This window comes from Ixodes scapularis, unplaced genomic scaffold (genome assembly GCF_016920785.2).
Source record: "Ixodes scapularis isolate PalLabHiFi unplaced genomic scaffold, ASM1692078v2 PGA_scaffold10__122_contigs__length_95168666, whole genome shotgun sequence".
Lineage (NCBI taxonomy): Eukaryota > Metazoa > Arthropoda > Arachnida > Ixodida > Ixodidae > Ixodes > Ixodes scapularis.
Window position 1 is genome coordinate 23,154,044 of NW_024609836.1, and position 23,909 is coordinate 23,177,952.

The 23,909-nt window shown below is 46.1% G+C and overlaps 2 protein-coding genes across 2 annotated transcripts; both read left to right on the plus strand.

The window, feature by feature from the left end:
• The first annotated feature begins 1,528 nt into the window (after positions 1-1,528).
• Positions 1,529-2,593, plus strand: LOC120843027. The gene is made up of 2 exons (XM_040214238.1): positions 1,529-1,749; positions 1,837-2,593. The coding sequence occupies exons 1-2, from the start codon at positions 1,535-1,537 to the stop codon at positions 2,591-2,593; spliced, it is 972 nt and encodes a 323-aa protein (XP_040070172.1). The 5' UTR covers positions 1,529-1,534.
• A 469-nt stretch (positions 2,594-3,062) lies between these two features.
• Positions 3,063-9,563, plus strand: LOC121834743. The gene is made up of 3 exons (XM_042288496.1): positions 3,063-3,077; positions 4,586-4,788; positions 8,802-9,563. The coding sequence occupies exons 1-3, from the start codon at positions 3,063-3,065 to the stop codon at positions 9,283-9,285; spliced, it is 702 nt and encodes a 233-aa protein (XP_042144430.1). The 3' UTR covers positions 9,286-9,563.
• The last annotated feature ends 14,346 nt before the right edge of the window (positions 9,564-23,909 follow it).

Sequence of the window (23,909 nt, forward strand, 5' to 3'; positions counted from 1 at the left end):
TTTGAAAGAAGCGGCCAACGGCGCGGTCACTTCTGCGTCCTGTGCCGTGTTCACGCTGTTCTACCCGTAAACATGCTTCACCAACTAGCCCAAATTTCAACAGTACTGAAAAAACGACGCGTATACTTGCTAACCTGTACGAGAATAAGGAACGGGTGAACGTGGTTTATTGTGGCCTTGCCTCCATGCACTCTGACAAGCTGCAGCCGTTAGTCGCCTTTCGTAGCTCCTTCCTTCTGAGATTAGCTTCATTTCATCATTTTAACCTATTTTTTTTTTTTTTTACAAAGACTTGCGCGCGTTGATGGTAGTTGACTAAAAGTGCTTTTTCCTTCACCTTCACACTTATGTTGTGAATGTTGGTGCGAACTCGCGTTCACTCGGTTATGCTTCAAATTCACCAAAGGAATTTCCAAATAGGTTATTTTTACATCGTAATATATTGGGCAGCCAAAAAAAAACACGAATACGTGTCTTTTATTACACCTTCTATAACTCGCACACTGGCGTGTACGTACCTCTTATATTGCAAATAACTCACAATAAGTTTAATGAAAACCAGTATTATTACTGTGGTTACACATTCTAAATATGGGCAGAGGTCCCGTAGTTTCAAATATCAGAAAGACATCTCGTGGTAGTATATGAATTATTTTGGAACGATTAAAAAACCTTTAGATTATTTAGGCCTCAAACAAACGACAGTTGAATTATCCAATACTGACATCACGATTACGCGACACAAATAATTTGCGAAGCCGTATTCTTACCTCCAATATCAACCTCTATATCCTGAACTTCTCCTTCAATTGGGTGCCCGCATACCGAGGAACGACTTGAGCAACAAATCGGTCAGTCCCTAGGATCATTTGGGAGTCCGACGAGCCAGCGGATGTGCCGAAGCCGCGTCGGTTATGTGTTACAAATAAAAGCAAGCGCCAGTTCATCGCGTGCGTATCTTCAGAGACACCTCGGGTAAGATCGACAAGCATGGCCACCCTTCATCACCTCGCCCGTCATTGGTGGTCCTGAAATTTGCCGAAATCTTTCTCGAGCAAGCACTGGAGTAGCAGGTTGTTGTCGTTTCTGCCGTATTGCTATCTAAAAAAGGGCGAAATAATTTGACTTCATCGCGTATTTCAATGTGACGTTGGCCGGAAACTTAGCTGTCGTAAGATACTTCTGCAGCGGGCCGCGCGATGGCGCAAGCGACGCGTTCGTGTCCCGTCTTGTAGCGGCTCCTGGAACGCCGACTCGAGTTACTCCTTGCGGAGCCGAGGGAGCTGCTACTGAAAGCGCCCAGTGACGACGTGACTGAAGTGACTACATCACTCCTCTAAGCGGTATTGTGGGAAGTGGTTGCGGCGGGCTTCTTGCGCGCCGTCGTTAAATTGGTTAAAAAAAAAGCGATAATATATCAATAGACCCTTCCCGAAATTGTTTCCGGCAACTGTGAGACGCTAGTTTTGGCAGTCTTGTGAAGTACGACAGGCAACGCTGGTTTGGAGGAAGAGCGGGGGGAGCGGCCATTGATATGGCGTCCGTCGTAGTCGCTGGTTCTGGTGCTGCTGCTACCAGCCTCGTATGGGCTACGAGTTTAAGTAAGATCTCGCAGGACTTCAAAGCCGACAAGGTTGACGAGTACTACGCCGCCCGGAAAACGAGCGATCGTAACCGGCGGCGTAGTTACAAGTTCCTAACGGAAAGTTACCTTGAGCCATCGTCGCTGGAAACGACATGTCTTAATGGGTGAGTTGACGATTCCACATTAGCGATCGCTGGTCGTTAAGTAGTCTACGGTTATTCTATTTTAACTCCCGCATATTGCGTACGCAGGAATGCGACCTCCGTCGTGGTCCGCGGGCGGTGCTACCGAAGCCAAAGGAAGACCGGCAAGCCGTACAGCGTGTCGACAACGATCGCTGCGGACAGCTCTATTTCGGAGTGCAGCTGCCAGTGCGCTGCAAAAGAAGGCCTTTGTAACTACGCCTTAGCCCTGCTGAGGCTAATCGTGCTCCTTAAGGGGCAAGGGTACACGGAAGCACCTCCCGAGGTGACGTGCACGGAGCTGCCTCAGCAGTGGCGTCGGCCCCGTGGTTCGCAAATCTGTGCTGCCAGCGTCGAGGAACTGGATTGGAGAAGTGCACGGGAAGGAGGACCTTCAAAAGCACAGGGGTCAAGGCTGTACGACGCCAGAAAACGACCAAGAGACCTGGCTGGCATGCAGCAAGCCATACAGCGCCTGGGAAATGACCTCGGCAACCTCGGGGACTCCCCTTTCGCCAAGCACCTGCGGACTGTGCAGGTACTGGGCACAGCTTCGATGTTTGGTCAAGTCCCCGAGGGCAGCTCCATCTCCTACCAGCAACCACTCACGCCACACGGGTTTGTGGTGCATGTGAGCCCAAACATTGCTCCCTGCGGCAGAGATGCCTCAAGCACTGCACTGCCCAGCTGGCCAGTTCTTTTCCCCCTGTCAGACACTTTCGGGCCTGGTGCACGGAGCCTCAGTGATGCCGAAAGGTCACTTTTTAAGGTATTGTTCCAGCTTCCTTTATCGTCACATTCCATATTCAGTGACCAAAGAGTATGATACAGTTCATGCCTTGGTGGGTACTGAAATGAATAAGTATATATGAAATAGAGATATTTCACAATCTAATGGTAAAATTTGCATCAGTGACTACCTTCAATGAGACCATTAACATTAATTGAAAGTAAGGGTCATGGTAGTTTTCTTGACCATTCCACTTTTCCCCAGACAGTCCCTGCACATTCATAACCGCAAGTTACTGGATATGTTTTTGTTTCTATTGATTTTATTTTTGTTTTTGTTTTTAGTGTCAAACAGAAATCCCGCAAATTTCTTCCAAAACCTCGGGTTGTATCCGTAATCTCAAAACACAGTGTCACAAAAAAAGAAATGGCAGAGAACAAGCTGGCATAGGAAGTCTGCGAAAAGATGGTAGCGCCGCCACGTCTTGGCAGAGCTATGTAACAGGATGGCTGGCTGCAACAGCGGGTAGTGAGCCCATTGCGTGCACGGTGAGCGGAACCCCGAAATGTCGAAAAACAAGGTTTTTCTTCGTGAACTGTGCACATTATTACAAAATTTTCCGCCCAGAACGAATCTTTTTAGTTTTTCGTCACACAAAATACTTCAAAGACAGGCAGTACTGCAGAAATCCGGAACAACTGAACCGTGTGTCAGTACTCGTTGGCTCAGTTGCTAGTGCTAAAGCCTCTGGATTCCTGTCCAGCACTGGATGAGTAACCGATGAAGCTGCTTCATGCCAAACAAACAAAAGCCATGTGGCATGCACCAGTGGAGGACAAACTTTTTTGTAAGGGCACCAGGTCACCTCGGTTTCAACCTGCTGACCAGGGACTGCTTGTCTATTGTCTTGCCTCGGGGCCACGGAGGTAGCAGTCAAAAAGGCAGGGACTGCTTGTGGTCAGCCTGGGAAAAGTAACCCAGCACAAGCCTCGAGGAGTAGGGTGCATCTATACCAGAGGGACGTTTATCGAGGCACCCTATCGAGGAGCAGTTTGGACGCCGCCTTCGATCTCTTTTGTAGTTACTGCAGCAACACATCGACACTAACCATTTTGCACTAGCGGTGAGACTTGAAAACAGAGAGCCACTAATTCGCACGCAGGCGAACAACGTGCAAACTCAAGAAGCTACCTCATCTTTATGTCCAGTTTGTCATACATTACTGCTGCAACAGCGAAAGCAACCAATTAAAATAGGAACGAAAACTTTTTACGTTCAGTTTTGTAATCACAAGCATCCATGAATTTGTCACGTAGTAACTGTTGAGCTGTCGGATACACAACCAATTTGTAGAAGCATATTTCGGTGAACCACTTTGCATCAGACTCACTGAAAACACACAGAGATAAGCGGAGAAGCACGCAGGGAGTCGTGGACAAGCAATTACTTACGTTATGTTTGTAATCAAGCATTGACTCACTCCTGAATATATAGTAGCTGTCGAGCTGTCGTCGGACGCGCAACCAATTTGTAAAAGCACGTTCTGGTAAACCAGCGTGCCGCAAACTCATCACACAAAAACGCAAACAGATAAACAAAGGAACACGATGGAGTGAAGGGGGCTCCGACTCAATCCAGGAGATCCAGCGCTCAATGCAGATAGGTTTTCGAATGCCAAGGAGATGTTCTGACGCACACTGAGGGCCTTGAGTGGGAAGACTTGTGCTGCGAGTCGTGGATGGAGCATGTGCGTACTACAAGGTGGGAATGAGAGTAACTCGGCGCTCATCCACTCCGCTGGGTTTGCTCCCACAGCGCAACGCCGATGCAACCATTGGCAGCGGAGCAGTGCGTCCTCTTTAGGTGCCACACGCTTCCTATGAATATCTTTTAATCCACCTTACTACAAATCTTCAATACATCTAATAAACAAAACAAAAAACTCTCCTTGCTTAACTGATCTCCGAATTTCTGCTTGGGTCTAACCCTCTCATAGAAATCAAGGAGCACCTGCTGTCTTAGCCCCGCTACAGAGACTCCTGACTACATTCAGCCTTCAGTTGCCCATTATCTTGTCTGTCTACTTAGGAGCTGGTTCTCACTCCGGACCAAGCACGCCAGCTTGAGAAGGACAGCCGGCAGCAGTCGAAGAGCGCTACATGGAAGGCTGCTCGCACCAACAGACTCACAGCGTCTTCCTTCGGATCTGTCCTGATTAGAGAATCGTGGACTGATGTCGGGCTTCGGAACCTCACTGAAAAGAAGGACTTGTCTCGAGTCAAGGCAGTCAAGTGAGTTCTTAACTTTTCTATGCAATGTGACTCTTTTAGAAGGTACATTACCCAGTTATTTTGGTCTTCCTCAGAGGAGAGTAGCCTGGCTATGCACGCATGCAAAAATTCTCGCATTGAATCAAAGCTTCTATTTGGTCCGTTCGGTAGAAGCTTCCTTGATTCCAAAGGAGCGTCTACTGAGCGGTCCAAACGGCAAACGGAGCTCTCAAACGGTGACTTTTGATATCAATGTTGATGTTCGAAGCTATTAAGCTGTACCAGTGCCTGTAAAAACACTGCAACCGGCGGAGTGCAAAACCTACCAACTTGTCAATCAACAGAGCGGAGATTAACACTACCGGTCCTATAGACCTATTCATGTTTACAAACAAACCAAAGCGCCCCTAGCGGACGCCCCCGGTGCCGCACATGCACAATGGAGTGTGAGCAAAAAGCATGCCGTCGCCCATAAACAAACCATTTGGTATACGAGGTTGTCGGCGTTGGTGTGAGTCCCCATGCTCTTTCTCAAGCGTTGGAATTGTTGATTCTGCGTCTTCCTGGCAATGTCTGACTACTTGAGCGGCCTCAGCAAGATTGCCAAGGCTCGTTACACTGCAAAACTTCGCGTGAATAATGTGGCATGCGGCGATTCATTCTGTCTGGACGCCGCAGAATGGACGTAAACCTTAATTCGGATGATGAGATTTTGCTCGCTTTTTTCAGGCGCGAAATCACTCGGGCAGCAATATCGTGAACCGTAGCTGGGATGGTCGACGTCAATACTGAAAATCACAAGCAGAATCGGACCAAGTGTATCAGGCATAACGAGTCGGTGATGACCACGGGTAACAATGATAAATATCTCATTGTATCTATTGTTTACACCGAGCTTACTTACCCCAACCTACCTTCAAACTTAAAAGTCTTTTGAGGCCTGCACTTACTTCTGATCGGAATTACCGGGTCAATGTTCCGTCTACAAGATGCTGTCGTTTGAACGAGCAGACGACAACAAGCAGAAACGTTTGAAAGAGTAGACGACAGTTCAAACGGTCAGGCGGTCGTTTGAACTTGAAGACGCACTGAACATGGTCCGCAGGGGGTCCATACAACTTGGTGGTTTTCCCTCCTTCATGTTGGAACAAAACAAATAAATCTGACAACTATGAGTATCTGTGAATTCAACCCAAAGTGCTTCCCGCACAATCAATCGTGGTCTGACGGCATCTGGTTTTCCTTCTTTGCGCCACCTATCCACACCTCGGACGAACTGAGCAGGCACAAAACACATGGAAACTGGCCTTCATAACTTTCTTGACTCTTTTGGTACTGCCACGGTGTTCTGAGGAGAAGGCGGCTTTTTGTATGGTTTCTTCCAAAGGAACACAGGAATGCACGTCCCGCATAGTAATTTCTGCGCACAGCTCCTGACCGGAAGTGCTCCCGACGCGCCACCACTGCACCGTTACATAACGGAGCCGAGTTTGTGTATAGCTTTATACACCAGAGTCGGTTTGCTCGAAGCGCGGTTAGTGCTAGCCGCAGCTAAAATTTAGCCAGAGTACCTAGGAGGGGGAATTTTAAGATCACTTGGCTTACCGGGTAGGGACTCAGAGAAAAATATACCTACAGACACTCAGTTTGACAAAATGGCTGCACTTCTTGGTCCTGAAGCGATATATAATAGACGATTTGCTATTCTCCCAAGCGCCCCGGCCCGCGCGCGAGGAATTGTGGGAGAGATTGTCCCTCGCCTGGCCGCTCTGCCTTGAGATCACATTGCCTTGTCGCTTGCCTCCTCTTAATCCTCTGTTTTTTTATTCCATTACCTATTTTTATCTGTTCAAGTGTATTGTTTATTGCTTCTAAGTGTTTCTATTCTCTTCTGCGCGCAATATTTCTTGTTTATATAATATTTGCGTCTTTATTTTTCCTTTTTCAACGGAAGTGCCGACAGACAACACGCCGCTTGGCGCGTCTTTCCCCGGGTGAGTATTACCATTGCTACCGATTCCTATCGTGCTGTTAGCTGTTCATTTTGACCCGCGTGCAGTCTAGAAGAGCCGTTTATGAACACCCGCACACATGTCATAGGGGTAGGTAGAGCTCTGAATCAACAATCGCAACGCGAGAGCTCGGTGCGCTCTAATTTGGCCGCCTGGACTCGCTCCGTTGACTTGCACTGTAGCGCGTGCCTTCGAGTGCCGCTTACTTGACCAAGATACAGCACGCCGCTTTGTCGCCGCGAATTATTTGTCCGAATGCCTGCGAAACCGTGACACCGGTCGGCATATCCAACGCTGCAGCGCCTGACAACTGCACGCAGCGGCGGGCAGTTGTCAGCACTTGAAAAAGGCTGTTTGCAACTGACAACCGCTTAGCAGATAGATTAAGAAGGTATACCATAAGCGCATACAAGTTGCGACGTTGAACCAGTGGCGGGTGTGAAGGGCTCGCGCCGCAACGTGCAGTTGTGAGGCGCCACAGCGTTGCATATGCGTCAGCTTTGCAAACATTCGGACAAATGGTTCGCGGCGACAAAGCGGTGTGCTGTATGTTGGTCAAGTAAGCGGCACTCGAAGGGCATACGCTACAGTGCGAGTCAACGGAGCGAGCGCGGGCGGCCAAATCGCTGCGCATTCGGCTCTCGCGTCGCGATTGTTGGTTCAGAGATCTGCCTACCCCTATGACATGTGCGCGGGTATTCATAAACGTCTTGTCTCGACTGCACGCGGGTCAAATTGAACCAAAATTAACAGCTAACAGCGCGACAGGAATCGATAGCAACGGTATACATACTCACCCGGGGAACGACGCGCGAAGCGGCGTGTTGTCCTGTCGGCACTTCCGTCGAAAAGGGCAAAATAAAGACACAAATAATATATATATACAAGAAATATTGTGCGCAGAAGAGAATAGAAACACTTAGAAGCAATAAAAAATACACTGGAATAGATAAAAAATAGGTAATTGAATCGAAACACACAGGATTAAGAGGTGGCAATGCAATCTCAAGGCAGAGCGTCCAGGCGAGGGACAGTTTCTCCCACAATTCCTCGCGCCCGGGCCGGGGCGCTTGGGGGATTTCGCAAAAGGTCTATTCAGTGCACATTGCTTATTTGCAATGTCAATTCATGTTGTCATGGCAAGCGAAATGACCCGAAGAAAGACGACAGAAGCTGACGGCAGCTTGCCGGCTCTCCTTCGTAATCACTGTCTAGGTTTAAGTGACCCTGTGAAGGCTATCTTCAGCTCTTTAGGCCACCAGGGTAGGCACAAAAATACATTGTAAAACCTTTGTCACGCTTTAATGGTTCACAATAAGGCTATGAAGGATCATGCTCAACACTTCAGAAATACAAGTCACGTCTCAATAAAAATTGGCCTTGTCATAGCCTCCCCCACTCCTTCCGCATCTGCGACGCGGCAAATGCTTAAGCCTAACGGCAATGCGTCGACGAGAAAGGCGCTCTCCCACAAGTTCAATTAATCTGATACACCACAGCAGTAAATCGTTTCCGAACTTGTTCATCTCGATTAAACGAGTTGTAGAGCACATGCCCTCACTCGTCACGACCACAGTCTGCAGGAAAATCCAGTCTGTTTGGTTTTGGCGCCTAGATATGTTTGGTGTCCGGTTGCCTTTGGCGTCTCGTATGACATTTGGCATTTCATATAGCGTTCGGCATGTGTGCATGTGTCACACTTTCATACCCTAATAGCTGAGAGGTCAACCTGCGAGCTGGTAGGATCACTTGGGAGTTCGGAATGTAGCCATCAAAGAGAGGATTAGCAGATGACCATAAAATGAAACATAAAGAGCTGTTGAATATTTGTTGCCAAAACAGTCGGAACCCTGACCTGTGATGTTTTGTCCTGTCATCTTCTGTAACAATGCCGGTCGTGTCCTTTGCCTATAATCTTTTTAAAGTATTTTTCAGTAGAGCAGGGATTGTTCATTTTTTATTCTCTCTCTTGGGAGTGAAGATTCCTGATAACAGCATTTTTGCTGTTCTTGTTTATTTCAGGCGTGGTATCACCCAGGAGCCCCATGCCGTGAGGCACTACGAAAAGACTCTGCGGTCTTGTGGTCACCAGATCCAGACCACCTGCTGTGGCCTCATGGTGAACCCCTCTTCGCCATGGTTGGGAGCGTCCCCAGACAGGCGCGTTTTTGATCCAGCCGAGACACCCCCTCACGCGGTTGTCGAGGTCAAGTGCCCCTACACTATGTGGAACCGTGACACCCCTGACTCCAAGAGCTTTTTTGTAGTAAAGGATGCCGCAGGCGTATACAGGCTAAAGCGTGACCATAGCCATTACTACCAGCTATTGGGACAGATGGCCCTTTCTGGCGTCACCTGGGGAGACTTTGTGGTATATTGTAAAAACTTCTTGATCATAGAACGGATTCGATTTTGCCCTTCTGGCTGGATTAAGTGCAAGGAGGTGCTCGACAAGTTCTATTTTGAGACTCTACTACCCTATCAAGTGGGTAGGCCAGACCAGTGAGAACTTCGACCTGGTCAAGAGGGTGCTAGTTAGGTTACAAGAATAACTGACAGAAAGCAAAAAAGTATGAATGCAGAATAGGCTATGTTTGCAACCAACAGAAGAAGCATTTATTAACAAAACTGAACAGTTGGAGAGCCTTTGCCCATCGCATAACTCTCCGTGCAACCGTCGGGGCTTGTCGGCGATTGTTTACACTGCCAGTTGGGTACACGCCTCAACCTGCTTTGGTAATTTTCAGTACCTTTCTTAGTGTATTTCCTAGAACACTCCGTGTACTGTTGTCGCGACCATGAGGTTTTATTCATTTCGCATTGATTTAAACTACAAAAATATCGGACAGTAACTAAAAAAAAAGTAATACAGGTTAAGAGATGGTTCCAACTTGCAACATGGGCATTTATTGACAAACTATGACAGTTGCAGAGCCTTTCCTTATTAGGTAACTGTCCAGTCAACCGTTGGGGCTTGTCGGTGAATGTTTCCACTGCCAGTTAAAAACACGCCTCGACCTGCCTTGGGTCATATTTGCTCCGTTTCTTAGTGTTTTTTCGAGAACATTGTTTATTTGTTGTCGAGACTATGAGCGCTCATTCATTTCACATTGATTTAGCCAACAAAAATATCGGCCAGTAACTAAAAAAAAACTAATGCAGAATAAGTGTTCCAACTTGCAACATGGACATTTATTGACAAACTACGGCAGTTGCAGAGCCTTTCCCCATTGCGTTACTGTCTGTGCAACCGTTGGGGCTTGATGGCGAATGTTTGCACTGCCAGTTGGGTACACGCCTCGACCTGCCTTGGTCATTTTCCTTCCTTAGTTTATTTTCGAGAACACTGTTTGCACTGTTGTCGAGACCATGAGCCTTCATATTGTTTGCTTTGATCTTGTTTTATTTAGGGAATTGTTAGCAGTGTATAACGTAAGGTGCACCAGCCCAGCTGTGTAAATTCTGTGAATTATTAGCGGTGTAGCCTTTGTAAATGATGTGATATAGGGAGATACAAGTCTACCTCATTTTTTCTTTGTTTAGTTGCAACTTGAAACGGCAGAAGAATAAAGCATGAAGGCACGCTGTTTCAGTGCATACCTTGCATTCAAATACTACTGTCTCTTTATTCATGACAAACGACTATTCACAAAGTAGCAAAGCATTTACTTCACACTGACATTTACTTACTGAGGGTAGACATATCACTGTAGAAAGAGGAGCTTTTTCTAAAAGAGCCAAATGCTTTAGTTATTAGAGGCTCTCATCAGAGGACTTTGGAAGTTGGTGAGAGCCACGCAAATCGCCCACATTTCGCTGACAACTGGAGCAAGTGAAATCTGAACCGGCCGGTCAAATATGTGGAAATTCTTAATCCTTTGAATTCGTCGTTCCACGTGTATGCGAAGAGAAGCTATCTGTTCTGTCTCCTTTACCTCTTCAGTCGTAAAGTGACCTTTACGAAGGAAAGGGGGTATATTCAGTTGAACATTGATGTTTTGCAGCATTTCGTCTATCCTAAAACCGTTATCAGCCATCACTGAGTCGCCGTCATCAAAGGGCAGCTTGAGGAAACCACTTTCTTCTACACAATCCTTGTCTGACATTGAACCGGTGAACAGCTCAGATATGAATGTTACTGTCCCATCGGGAGAAATGTCGATCAACCCCTTAAACGTGTTTGTAGATTTATATGGAGAAAAAGTAGCCGATTGCAGCACGAGCGAGCTGGAGGCTTCGCATTTTACCTCAGTTGCATCTAAGATGACCCTTGTCGTTGGGTAGCGTTCTTTAAATGCAGGTGGCATCGCGTCATCCACAGCCTCCCTTGGCAGCCACAGGTGCAGCTGACCGAAGTGTACATACGCATAGCTTATCCACGTTATACACACCTTTGACACTGTGGCCTTAGAAACTCGAAAGCGGTAAGCAAGATCTCTTTCAAAGAGTCCAAGCCGGAGGCGGACGAGTAGCAGAAAGAACTGCTCAGCGGGAGACAAAATCGAGCGCCTTCCGGCTTTTCAGGCTTTGTCACTGTACGTGGTGGACCAAACTTTTACATTCTCGCCGTCCTCACCTGGGTCTAAGAAGCTTAAAAGACGCATGAAGTGATCATGGCTTGGAAGGCCGGAGTAGAAGAGTACATCTGCTGGGCTGTCCTTAAAACAATCGAAGCAAAATCTGCGACTTGATTTTGCCTCTAGTGTTTTACACTGTTGTAGCAAAAGCTCAAGCTCCCTTTGGCACTTAAACAGGGCATGCTTAGTTTCTTCAAGTTCTGCTTCATGTTTCTCTAAAGAGCTACACTTGGCGAGAGGAGCCTGAAGCTCTGCTTGGGCATGATGCAGGGTGTCTTCAGTTTGTGTTAACTGGTCTTTGCACCTGTTCAGTTGAATCTTCAAGTTTTTTATAACCTCTGCTTGGGATGCAGACTGTTCCTTCAGGCGCCGTAACTCAGTGATGGGCACCAACTCAACTATGGTGTAGTCCGTAGGGAGGTTGGTGGCAAAAGTTTCAGTCACGTCTATATCGGTGGCGTTGTCAGCCATCGAGGAGTCGCAGGTTGCAACTGAGGCGGCGGTCGTGTTAGTGATGATTTCAGTGCCGTGTTCATTAGCGGCGTTGTCGATGTCGGAGGTCCCATCAATGTCAGCTGCAGCGTTCACTGTGTCGGCGATCACGTCCCTTGTGTTCTCGTCGGAAGCACTCTCCTCAACGGAGACCGCGTAGCTGGTTTCGTTTTCGTCAGTGTCGACGGCAGCGTTCATTGTGTCGACCTTCGCGTCCCTTCTGTTTTCGTCGGCAGAACTGTCCTCAACTGCGACATCATTGCTGGTTTGGTTTCCGTCAACGTCGACACTTTCGTTAAGGGTCGTAGCACTCGTTGAAGCGTCGCTGGTGACGCCGTTCGCGCTGGTGTAGTCTGTTCCATCTTTTTCGGCTGTAGGAATCTTGCGTGTAGGTGGCATCCTTTGAAGGGGCGCCTTCCTCGGGGGTCTTTTCGCTACGTTAAATGCCAACACGCTTGGCACAATGTCTTGTTTCAAGAAGCGATGACTACAAGCAACATTTGACGGATAGTCTTTTTCTTGAAAATGTCTTGAACACGCCTTTGTGAACTTCGAAATGGTGAAGTGCTTTCCCTCATCTCGTTTTATGGCAATCAACCATTTTTTCCGCAAAACAGGGTTCCTCGGAAAAGCAAAGAAAGACACCTGGAAAACAATAATGATAACGGATGTTAACCAGGGCTCAGCGGAATGTAGCTCATGCTTCAAAGTAGCGGTGTAGCGCATTTTGAAGTTCCACGCATATACGCGAAACTTTTTTTCACGAAGTGGTAATCTCGTGTGCTTTATACTTTGTTTCACCTTAGCATGGACTATTGTTGGCCGCACCTGCTAAAAGCGACACGTCGGCGGCTGCGCGAGCGCCCGTGCAGCGCAAGTGCTAGATTAAGGCTACCGTCTCGCGCTAGCACAGCCTCTGCGGTCAGTCCATGCTAAGATGAGACGATAGTCGAATTAGCAAAACAAAATATCTCACCTTGTCTCCGTGATCATCCCTCACGCCTCTCTGCTTACAGAGGGGCACACAGCAATGAAACGGCATCTTACGGGTACAATCGGAACGGCGGCGACAGCTGCAGGAACACACTCGCTATGCAGTCGCTTCCATCTGTCGCCATATCAATGGCGGTCGGTGGTTGCCAGCGTGTTGCCAGCAGCGCCCGCGCGTTGTTTGGAAATCCTGCCGCTAGATGGTGTGGAATTTGTGGATCGGTCTATTGAGATGTAAAAAAACAGTATTTTTTTGGAAATTAAGCTTCTTTGGCTTCTAATAGCATTTGCCGTGAATACTCCAAATTGAACGTAATCCCTGACACCAATATTTAAAAAGTAGATTGATGACGATTATACCCTAATCTATTGTACTCCGAGCTGCTAAATACTTGTCTAATTCTCACCCCCTTTCGTTTTTTTTTTTTTTTAACTTTGTTCGATTTAAAATGATGCACACTGTACATACTGATTGTGTCTCTAAACGTTCTTGCAAAAAATACGCACGGTACAAAAAAAAAAAAAAAGACTGACACCGTAGTTGTTTTGGTTAGATACCATTCAGGCAAATTATTAGCGTTCAGTGTAATTAGGTCATTATTGATTTTCGGTAATTTTTTTAATATAAGTTTTAAAGGTACAGTTTTAATTACGAAACTTTATGCAACTTGTCGAAAGCCACTAAATCCACCCACATTAAAATTATATGACTCACGCAGCATTTTACGGCAAACCGAAAAAATTGCCCATTAACGCGTTTCTAGATTTCGTTCACTTACTGGGTCACATCTCCGCGCCAACGATTCCGCTCGCTGTGGCCAAAACACGTAAGATGCGAGCGCCGCCAGGCATCGCACGTAGAGGTTGAACTTCACCTGGAACCGACGTCAAAAACGTCAAACCTCATGTGACGGTGCGGACGTTTCCTTATCTAGTCCCTTCTGTGTGCGATGTTAAATAATATATCATCCTCTTAAAACAAGAAAGTACTATTCCTACTAAAGAGGAACCCTTCGTTTAATATGACATTTACGATCAACATAACGACTAATACTCCATTGCTGTACTTCCGCTGATTCGTGTAAATTCATATTCTCTCGTTCACGTTTATTACGTTGAATAGTCAGTGTTTTCTACGCTTTACAAATTTTATAAAAAGAAACTCGAATGTTGCACAGTGCAGTCTATGCAGTTCAGGTATACAGCGAAGGAGCATAATATATGAGGAGAAGTGCATTAATTCGAAACTCATGTACCTTACTTCAAGAATTAGTTAAAATAAACGGAAGGTTTCAGTTATAAGCTTGCTGGGCGTAATAGAAAACCACAGATTATGTATATTTTATAAAAAAAAAATAAAGGACATGGGAAGCACAGTCGTCCGCTGGAGTTAACACTCGTGCAACAGGCGCAAATTTCCCAAGCAGCACGGATTTTGGCCAAGTAATGGCCAATGTCTGGCGATATTCTTTTAGTCAGCGGCCCGAGAGGGGCCATTCATTGGCCAATGCTTGGCCGATGGCTGATGGCGAGTGGCCATTGACCAAAGACCTCCCCTAACGATTTGCCGCGTATATTATGTCCCCTTGACCGTATAACTAATTTGCACATTCGCATTCGTGTAGATTTGACGGCTTTTCTTAAAAAAACAACCTGTGAATTTTAAACAAACGCCTTGTGTTACAGCGTTAGCTGTACTGGGCTTGCAGTACTGGACAAGTGTCGTGTTTGCGAAAACGAACGGAGCATTAGTGGGTTTACCGCAGATGGCGGCGGGAGAGGGCGAGTACAGCAGTGATACCTGTGGTGTCATCCTGATAACGCGCCGACGGGCCGATTCCTCGCGAACTGTTATCACTGGTCACATGACCCGAATCATCTGTATATATTCACTGGTGTCTGAATAAACGAGAGGGTTCTTGTCTCACCCACGACGGCTTGTCTGACATGGTGTCGGAAGTGGGCGAATTTCGACCGGTTCGGACGGAATGCCGCTAACGACGAGTACGAGCCCCTAAGCAACGACCGAAGCAGCGTCGACCTCGCCACCGCAGCAGCAGCCGGCGCCACGTCGACATGGCAGGACTCAATCCTCCGAAGCCGTTCGACTTCCACAACGCCGCTGACTGGCCTGCCTAGATAGACGAGTTCGACGACTACAGATTCGCATCGGGCCTGCAAGAGAAACCTGAGGAGGTTCAAGTAAGAACTCTTCTTTATACGATGGGCCGGAATTCGCGAGAAATTCTGCGTTCAGTAGGCGTAAAGGACGAAGAATTCAAGAAGTTTGACCTGATAAAGTCAAGGTTAGACGGATACTTCGTTCACACCTTGAACACGGTGTACGAGAGTGCCCGTTTCAACCAACGCTGACAGCAAATAGGTGAAACGGTAGACCAATTTGCGACCGAGCTACACAGGCTAGCAGAGCGTTGCGAGTTCAAGGACATGAAAGAACGACTTATCCAAGATCAATTCGTAGTCGGTCTTTTGGACCAAACTCTCTCAGAAGAGCTTCAAATGGATCCAAAGCTGACGTTACACGTAGCTCTATCGAAAGCTCGGACAAGCGAAACAGTGAAGAAACAAAAAGCCGAACTAGCAAGGCAAGAGTCCGCAAGCCCCGAAGCTTGCGTTTCGGCCGTGAAACAGAAAAAGACCGCTAGACAGAACGAAGCCTCAACCAGTCAAAGGACTGCAAAGAGCAAGAGGTGCAGTTACTGCGCTGGTCCTCTGCATCAAAGGACAAGTTGTCCCGCCCAACGAGAAAAATGCTGTTTTTGTCAAAAGTTGGGACATTTCGAAAAAGCATGCCGCATCAAAAAACGCGACGGCAAGAAACTCGACGTCATTGCCGCACCCGATAGCGATAATTTCTTGGGCACGCTCGAACAGTCGAAGAACACGTTATCTGCGCTCTTCGTGACTGTGCAGATAAATGGTCAGGAACTTCGAATGAAAGTTGATACGAGAGCGGAAGTGACTGTAGTCAGCGATACGTTTCCAGGCGTTCCACGCTCTCTAGACGAAGCAGAAAATCTTCGAGGGCCGAGCGATGCAAGAATTTGCACTGTTGGCAAGTTCCACGCGAACGTCACCTGGAAAGATAACTGCTCACGACAGACTATTTACGTCGTCCCCAATCTGCGAACTCCCCTTCTTGGGTTCCCAGCGGTCAATGCCTTAGGCATCGTTCGATTCTTGGACGAAATAGAGAGCGTCAAAGACGTTGAAGCGAAGTATCCCAAACTGTTCAAAGGTACGGGATCCCTGGCCGGAGAACCCACGATACGCTTAGTACCGGATGCCGTCCCGTACGCTGTGTTTACTCCTCGTCGGATTCCCATACCGATGAAAGAAGCAGTAAAGAAAGAGCTAGACAAGCTAGAGCTCGAAGGAATGATTCGACTGATCCGAGAATGCGCCAGTGAACGCGTGCGATTCTCGGAACCGATGATCCCATCCGAAACACCAGAACTACCATGGGAGAAACTAGGAGTCGATTTATTTCAGCTAAAATGAGCGGTGTACGTTGTTGTTGTTGACTTTCACTCCAGATACCCGGAAATGGCGTTGCTGGACAGAGGCACGTCATCTGTGGCCGTCATTCAACACCTGAAAAGTATCTTCGCCCGACACGAGATTCCGAAGACCGTGGTTTCGGACAACGGGCCCCAGTTTGCATCGGGTTTGTTTCAAGACTTTGCGAGGACGTACGGGTTCAAGCACGTGACAACCAGCCCTCGCTACCCGCAAGCAAACGGTGAGGTTGAACGTATGGTAAGGACTCTAAAACTGCTCCTCAAGAAAGCATAAGACCCTTGCGCTGCTGAACTACAGGAACACCCCTGGGCCTACAGGTTTTAGTCCAGCACAACTTCTTATGAGCCGACGACTTCGCTCAAGAGTGCCTTGCGCCCCATCTTTACTCAAACCTCGCACGGTAAACTCTTCTTGGAAGAAGAGAGATGAGGAGTATAGGCGGAAACAAAAAAAGTATTTTGACAAGCGTCACGCGGCCAGACCTTAGCGCAGTCTTTCTGCAGGCAACCAAGTGTGGCTGAGAGACAGAAGTGCTACGGGTACCATCCTTTGGCCTGGGGACACACCAAGGTCCTACTGGGCCAGTGATAAGGACGGCACCTTTCGTAGTAACCGCCGTCACCTGTTTCTGCTGCCGGACAATGATCCTGCTGCAGAGCCTGAGCATCAACAACCTGCCGAGCCCGCGGACAAGACCACCAATGATGCAAACAAGTCTGGGGAGACCACACCGCCAAGCGAGCCTTGCACTTCCGATCATCCATCTACCAGCACCCAACAGACTGCCCCAGCGGGTGAAACCGCGTCACACGGTGTAACGACGCGATCCGGGCGTGTTGTAAAGGTTCCTAAAAGACTTGGAATTAATGACTAGTTTGTTTACGACAAAGACCGATTTGTTATGATTTCCTACCTAAAGAAAAGGGGAAGATGTGGTGTCATCCTGATAACGCGCCGACGGGCCGATTCCTCGCGAACTGCTATCATTGGTCACATGACCCGAATCATCTGTATATATTCACTGGTGTCTGAATAAACGAGAAGGTTCTTTGCTCACCCACGACGGCTTGTCTGACAATACCTTCGTCCTTTAGCTGACAATAGTCGCGGTTAGGGCGCAGCGCGTTCGGCTAATCTGATTTGCGCTGGGGTTCACGCGATCTCCCACCTAGCCTCCTGAAAGTTCGCCTTCGGCCCCCGTTCCTTCCGCGCTTTATAGACCATTCCATTTAGCGCTCGCTGGGCGGCGCCATTTCGTTCGACTGCAGCACTCTCTCCCTACATCCGGGAAATTCAGCGGGTTCGGCGAGGCAAAACGACAGAGAGGGCACGCGCACGAATCCGCGAGCAGATGACAAACCGGGAGGTTGCCATTCTCCATCTTTGGGTTGTACTGTCGTGCTGTACCGAACATGCAACTCTCGCTCGTGGCTGCCGTTGTGAAGTGGTTCGCGTTAGAATATTTATGGCTACTCCAAAATCGTCCTATAGTGCTCTGTTGTTGTATTTCGTTACTAAATAACAGTGGAGTCAACCGGCAATACTCCCCTCAACTACAGCGTGTATTGCGGCAGGAGAACGTGTTTTTATTTATTATTTCAGACTTCCACTTATTATCGCTAAAGACCTACACCAGTACGCACTTTGAATAGTAGAAAAGTTACAGCAACGGGATTTACTTCGCGCCGGAGAGACCGGCCAACCTGACGCAGTTTTCCTTTTTTTTATTTGTACTTAGGTAACAGCGCAATTGGAGCCGGTTCGTCCTTTTAACGAGCATAATATTTCACAATAACTTGCCTATTGAAATTAGCGCATCTGCGCCAGAAGTTTTCAAAATAACGCGATTTTAAACCGATTTTGCACGCCATCCGGATGTTAGGTACAGCCAACTCGGCGGAGCAGACGATACGTGGGGTGGGGAGGGAGGGCCTTTTTTCTCTCTCCGCTCTTCCTAGTGGAACGGTCTATCGTTTGCGCACAAAAATGGGGCGGCCGAAGTATATACTATTTGCACTGACGTCACATCCCATGCTCTTGACCACCATGTAAAAGGAGGAGAGGGAAGCTGCTTTTGTAAGACGTTTGAGTGGCAGGTTAATCTTCTATAATCTTCTGGGAGGAGAATGGCGACGTGTGCGCAAATTCAGGAGGCACAAAGGGGGATCCTGATAAGAGGGGAGCTCCTTCTTCCCCTTTTCTCTGGAGATCATCGGAAATGACGTCATGTGCAAGCCACGCATATACCGGAGAAAGCAGAAGCTGCTCGACAACTGGTACACGCCTCTGAGAGGGAATATCGCGGATGTGTAGGCACTGTCGGTCTGACCCTGGGTGTTATGACGTCAAGTGTGACGTCGTAACACTTGACGCCGTATGACGTCGTATGATGACATGCCTTACGACGTCACGTGATACGACGTCACACCATGTGTGAACATGAAGCGGCACGTAAAAGAAAACGTTACCGAGCGAAGAAGGGACACTCTGGTGCGACCAAGAAATGTGTGCACGGTTTAGCTCAATTTTTGTTTAGGCATGAAGCACGTTAGTAAAAAGTCTGTGAAAAACTATTCTATATTTTATTAATCAGCATTCGACCAAAGCCACTATTCGCTCTGGATTATTTTCGACCTCAAAAACCACCATTCGCCGAAGTCTACTGTTCACATCTTGCATATGTCGTTTATTTCTGTTCTTTATTTCATTTTTTTTTCCGGTCGCAGCTCAGGACAGTCATGGTCCAATGCTGCGATGCGTTTATGGAGAATATGGAACGCCTCGAAGCCCAAGGAAATGCATTTGAAATCGGAGGAGTGTTTCGGAACCTTTCCATGAACATCACCGTACGATGCTTTTTCGGCGAGAAAGCGTACAAAGCACTGAGTCTAGAAGGAACGGGAATGGAAGTTATTAAACAACAACTTGGAATTTTCGTGGACTCTCTTAGCAACGGATGGCAAACACGTCTGATAGGTATGTCACCTTCGAAATGATCGAAGTTAGCACTCATAGGATAAACCTAGGCCTCAAGGACTGCCCACCAGAACCAAGTTAGGCTTTTCTCTTGCGTGATACATAAGTATGGTGTCCTCTGTCTTAGATACTATTCTGTTTTTATGTCGTAGAGCACCTATTGCGTTATACTACATAAACAAACATGTTTAATATCGACTCAACACAGAGGTTAAAAAATTGATAAGGAAAATCTGTAATTTAGGAACTGGTTTAGAAAGCAAAAAAGGGAGATGAAAATGGTTGCTCGGAATGACGCCAAATAATTTGTTCATAAGTAGTGCACTAACGTTTACAATGACATCTCCTGAAATTAAAATAAAATGTAGCATCTAAAATATACATTGAATTAGTTTCCATACGAAAGCAAAGCGAAATAGTTAATACTAAAATTGTTGTCTTTAGGCTACTTTCCAGAATATTCTTTGCTCTGGAAGTGGCTCTTGATATTGAGAGCCAAGTTTTCGAAGTTGCCAATGGATAAGATACGGGACGTTATGGCACAAATAGTCAATCAGCGACGGTCCGCACCGAAGGTACTGGTCTTTTTCCTTACTCTCGTGTTTATGAACCAAGACATATGGGTGTGGTCTGGGTTCTGTGACGTCCTTTCCCGAGGACAAGTTAAATCACTCAACCGACTGCTCGCTTCATCTTAATCGTTTCATGCACTAGTTTTGTCATCTTTATTCACACTGAAAGAAAATTTAACACAGCTTCTTTTCGCTTTACAAAAAAAAAAAAATATTCCGTTTATTTTTTTTTTTTTTACAAACACAAGTTGGTTTGGTTTAGCCTTATCGTATACTCGTACCGGAAGTAACCGAAATGTGATGCAAGGTAACAGTTATAGAGTATATATCTTACATGCCTTAGTTTTGACAATGCTGCTTGCTGGCCACGTTTGCGCTACAAGCAAACGACGCAAGCGCTCCGCGCGCGTCTACTTGCTGCATTTGTGCACCTCTTTCGAGGAGGCGAACGCGTGCCGAAGGTTGGACACAAGTGTGACGTCAGAGTTGGGCTCAGACTCGTGTCCTCCCTGATTGCAGACGATTCTGAGCCGGACGATGACGCCGTTGTCGTGTGCAATCCGTGCCCCAAGTTTGCCTCCTCAAGGTGACGTGAAAAGTCAAGGTTTAAGGCCTTCTTATTTAAGTGGATTTAGATGCGTACGCCAGTCTGCATACACACCGTTGGCAGGTTTAGAAAGGGCATATTTCATATTTTAGAATCCTTGCTGTCCTTTTCAACTTATTATAATGGCCCTCACATCATTTGCTTGTCAACAGAATGGTCAAGAAGATCTGCTGCAGTTGATGCTCGATGTGACTGCTAAAGGTAATTCGAATTGTTTCTCGTTTTTATACTAATGACAAAATGCAGAGTTCTGAGTGTCAAAGATATTCCTTGCAATGTTTTGAATTTCCCTATATATGTTGGTACATATAACTTTCTTATTATCTAGTGCTATATATTCATCAAAGTGTAGGCATGCTACCCACCTTATTTTTAAAAACGGCATCGGTGTAGGGAACACTTCGCCTCGTGAATTTGCGATAAAAAATTATCTTCCTCATGGAAATCCGCAAAATAATACCCTTGTTTTTGAGGAATCCTTCTTGTACTAGACATCTGTTATTGTTTATTCTCACGAAGCATTTGGCTTTAAGATTTCAGAAATACCTTCTTGCATATTTAATGAGAGTATCTGGCAGCCGATGTGCGTCCGACGTTTGTGCTGTTGTCGACAGGCATGTGAAATAGACCTCTTGGTGAATTGCCCAAGCATCAAGGAGCATGCACGGAATGTAGGTCTACACGCCGCACATGCTGGCATCTGCAGCTGCATCTTTAAAAGGCATCTTTAAAAGCAGAATCCTAAGACAGATGGCGTTTTGCACTTGCGTTCGTCAATGCCTTAATTTAGTTATTTACTTCAAATACTCTTTCTGATGAACCGAAAACGTACTGCGCGTAAACGTACATTTCCAGCATTCCTCTTGATGCTTGGACAATTAGCAATAGGTTTATTGCATACCTCGCACATTTACCTTTACGCGAATCTTGGACTTACGTGTATCTTTTCTGTAGGGTTCCGTGTTTTCGGATAAGTAAAAACAAAGTTCGAAATACACTCAGCGGTAAATTTTTGTCAAATCACTTATAAACAAAAATACAACTTTGGAGTCGCAACAAAACAAAAATAATCAAAAGAGTTGGTATTTTACAAATACATTTCAAAATAACACAGGATCAGTCCTAAGGAGGTGCCAGTTCAGTTTCCTTTGCAATCTCGAACTACTGAGAACTACTGACCAAAGGGTTTCCATTTTAGCGCCTCAAGGTTTCTTAACGACAATTCGAAAACACAGTAAAATACATCCAATATTTCAGATAATGGGGAATCTAACAAAAATAAAGCACGTTCAACCCCACATTTCTAGAGGACAACAAAATTCGAGAAATACCTCCGAATTTCACAAAAAAAGAAGCTAAAAAATGGACGTCTACTGATGGGAGACCCACCTATGCTCTTTTGCGTTTACGTATAGTCAGAAACGACTGCATTTCCCATCTCTCTTTTGAAAAAAATTAGCTAAGTGTGAGGTCGAATAAAGGGGTGCCTGAAAAGTCGCGCATGCCCTGGAAAAAGGCATCACACTTATTAGTCGCTAAAGGCTTATACCTATTAGAGAGCGCTGCCCCTTACCGGTAAACAAATAAAGCGTGTATCTGTGTATCACAGTGGACCATGCTTGAAGTAACATTTGAAACCGTAATGATAATTATTTGTATTCAATTTTGAGGGTCGAAGCGTTCAGAGCGCTCATCCCAAAAACGGCCCAAACAGCGTGAGTGCTTGGAAAATAGGACATTTAGCGCTTATAAAAATAGACATGGTGGGCTTGAAGATGAATTTATTTTGGATTCTTGCGCAATGCCTTAAAAACGCACAATGTACTACTGGTGTCTGAAACACATCTCGCACCAATGAGTATTCAAAATGACCGTTCCATGACACAAGAATGATACTTAACGCATCATAAAACAGCTTGTAAATGCTAATTGGAAGTTCAAATATATATAGGCTTTTGTTAGTGGTGTAAGTTAACCTAACAATTCTAGAAATATCGTGGTCTTTGATAAAGTGTAAACATTTGTGAAAGGGACTGCTGCAAACTGTATAGTTGGGCCAGTTGGTTCATAGTTCAAAAATGCAAGCACGCCTTGTGCTGTAAAATTTATATAAAGCCTTGTATTACATATCTTCGCCTTAGTCAGTGTCTTTTTTTTCGGCCCTTTTGCATTTAAAAATGTGAAAGGAAACTTTTTTTTAAACGAGTTTGAACATTAGTAGGACATTCCCGTATTACTCAGGTGGAGACATGGCGAGTGGACCAACGCGGCTTCTGAGCGACAGCGAAATTCAAGGGAATATATTTTTTGCTCTCATAGACGGGTAAGCTTGAGTGTGGGATCACAAGCTTCTGATGCCCCTGTATGTAATGAATTAAAAAAACCTAATGCTAGTAACGTGTAATGGAATGGCTGGTTGGAGATTTAATACACGGTCAGTAGAACGGATCAGTATTATTGCCAATAGTAGGCATGGTGATAGGTGAGAGAACGAGTAGAGCCTGGCGCAGTCCATACTGCGCCATTGCCAATGTTCTTTATCTAATCTATATGGTTTCGTCACCTGCCGAGCCAGGTACACAAGCCCTTGAGGCTTATTACTGCTCGCTATTGTATTTTGAAAAATGATTGTTCTATCAATAAAGCTATGTTCTATGTTCTATGTACTGAGAACGACTGTATAGAGGTCAGACCATAGCACGAGAGACACGTAAAATATGCACATTAAAAAACAAAATAGAACTAAACAGGTGTGGTGGGCTAACTTTATGAAAAAGATCAAGAAACGGAAAATATTAGAAGCATCAATGTATTAAGGAACGCTGGGCCTTGCAACTATAAAATAATATAAAAAATAAACCTTTGCGTGTAAAAGTTGAGCTGTAGATGAATGTAGAAGTGGCTCTACAAAACGGTGTGCTAATGTTTCTATAATTTAATACATTTTAAGAAATAGAATTATGTGTTCGTCCAACTCTCCGTGCATTTTCCCACCAAGTCAACGCGGGAAATGGACGTCACAAGGGCTATGCGCCACCTCCGCAATCGTGGAGGTGGCGCATAGCCCTAAGCACCTAATACGGTTTCACACTTCCCGGCTAACTTTTCAAGAGAAACTGACGTCATGGGACCTGACGTTACATGTCCTATGAACCAAATCAGTTTCCCAGCTAAATTTAATGAGGGAATCACGTCACATCACAGCACTAATTCAGTTTCCCAACAATATTTAGCAAGAAAATTGACGGCACGTATTGTAACGTTACATGCGCGAAAATTATGGCCTCTAAACTCTCACAACGCCCGAACAAGGACCACTAACCATTCCACAATCTTCAAAATCAAAGCAGCCTCGATTTAGCCATTCTGTGTG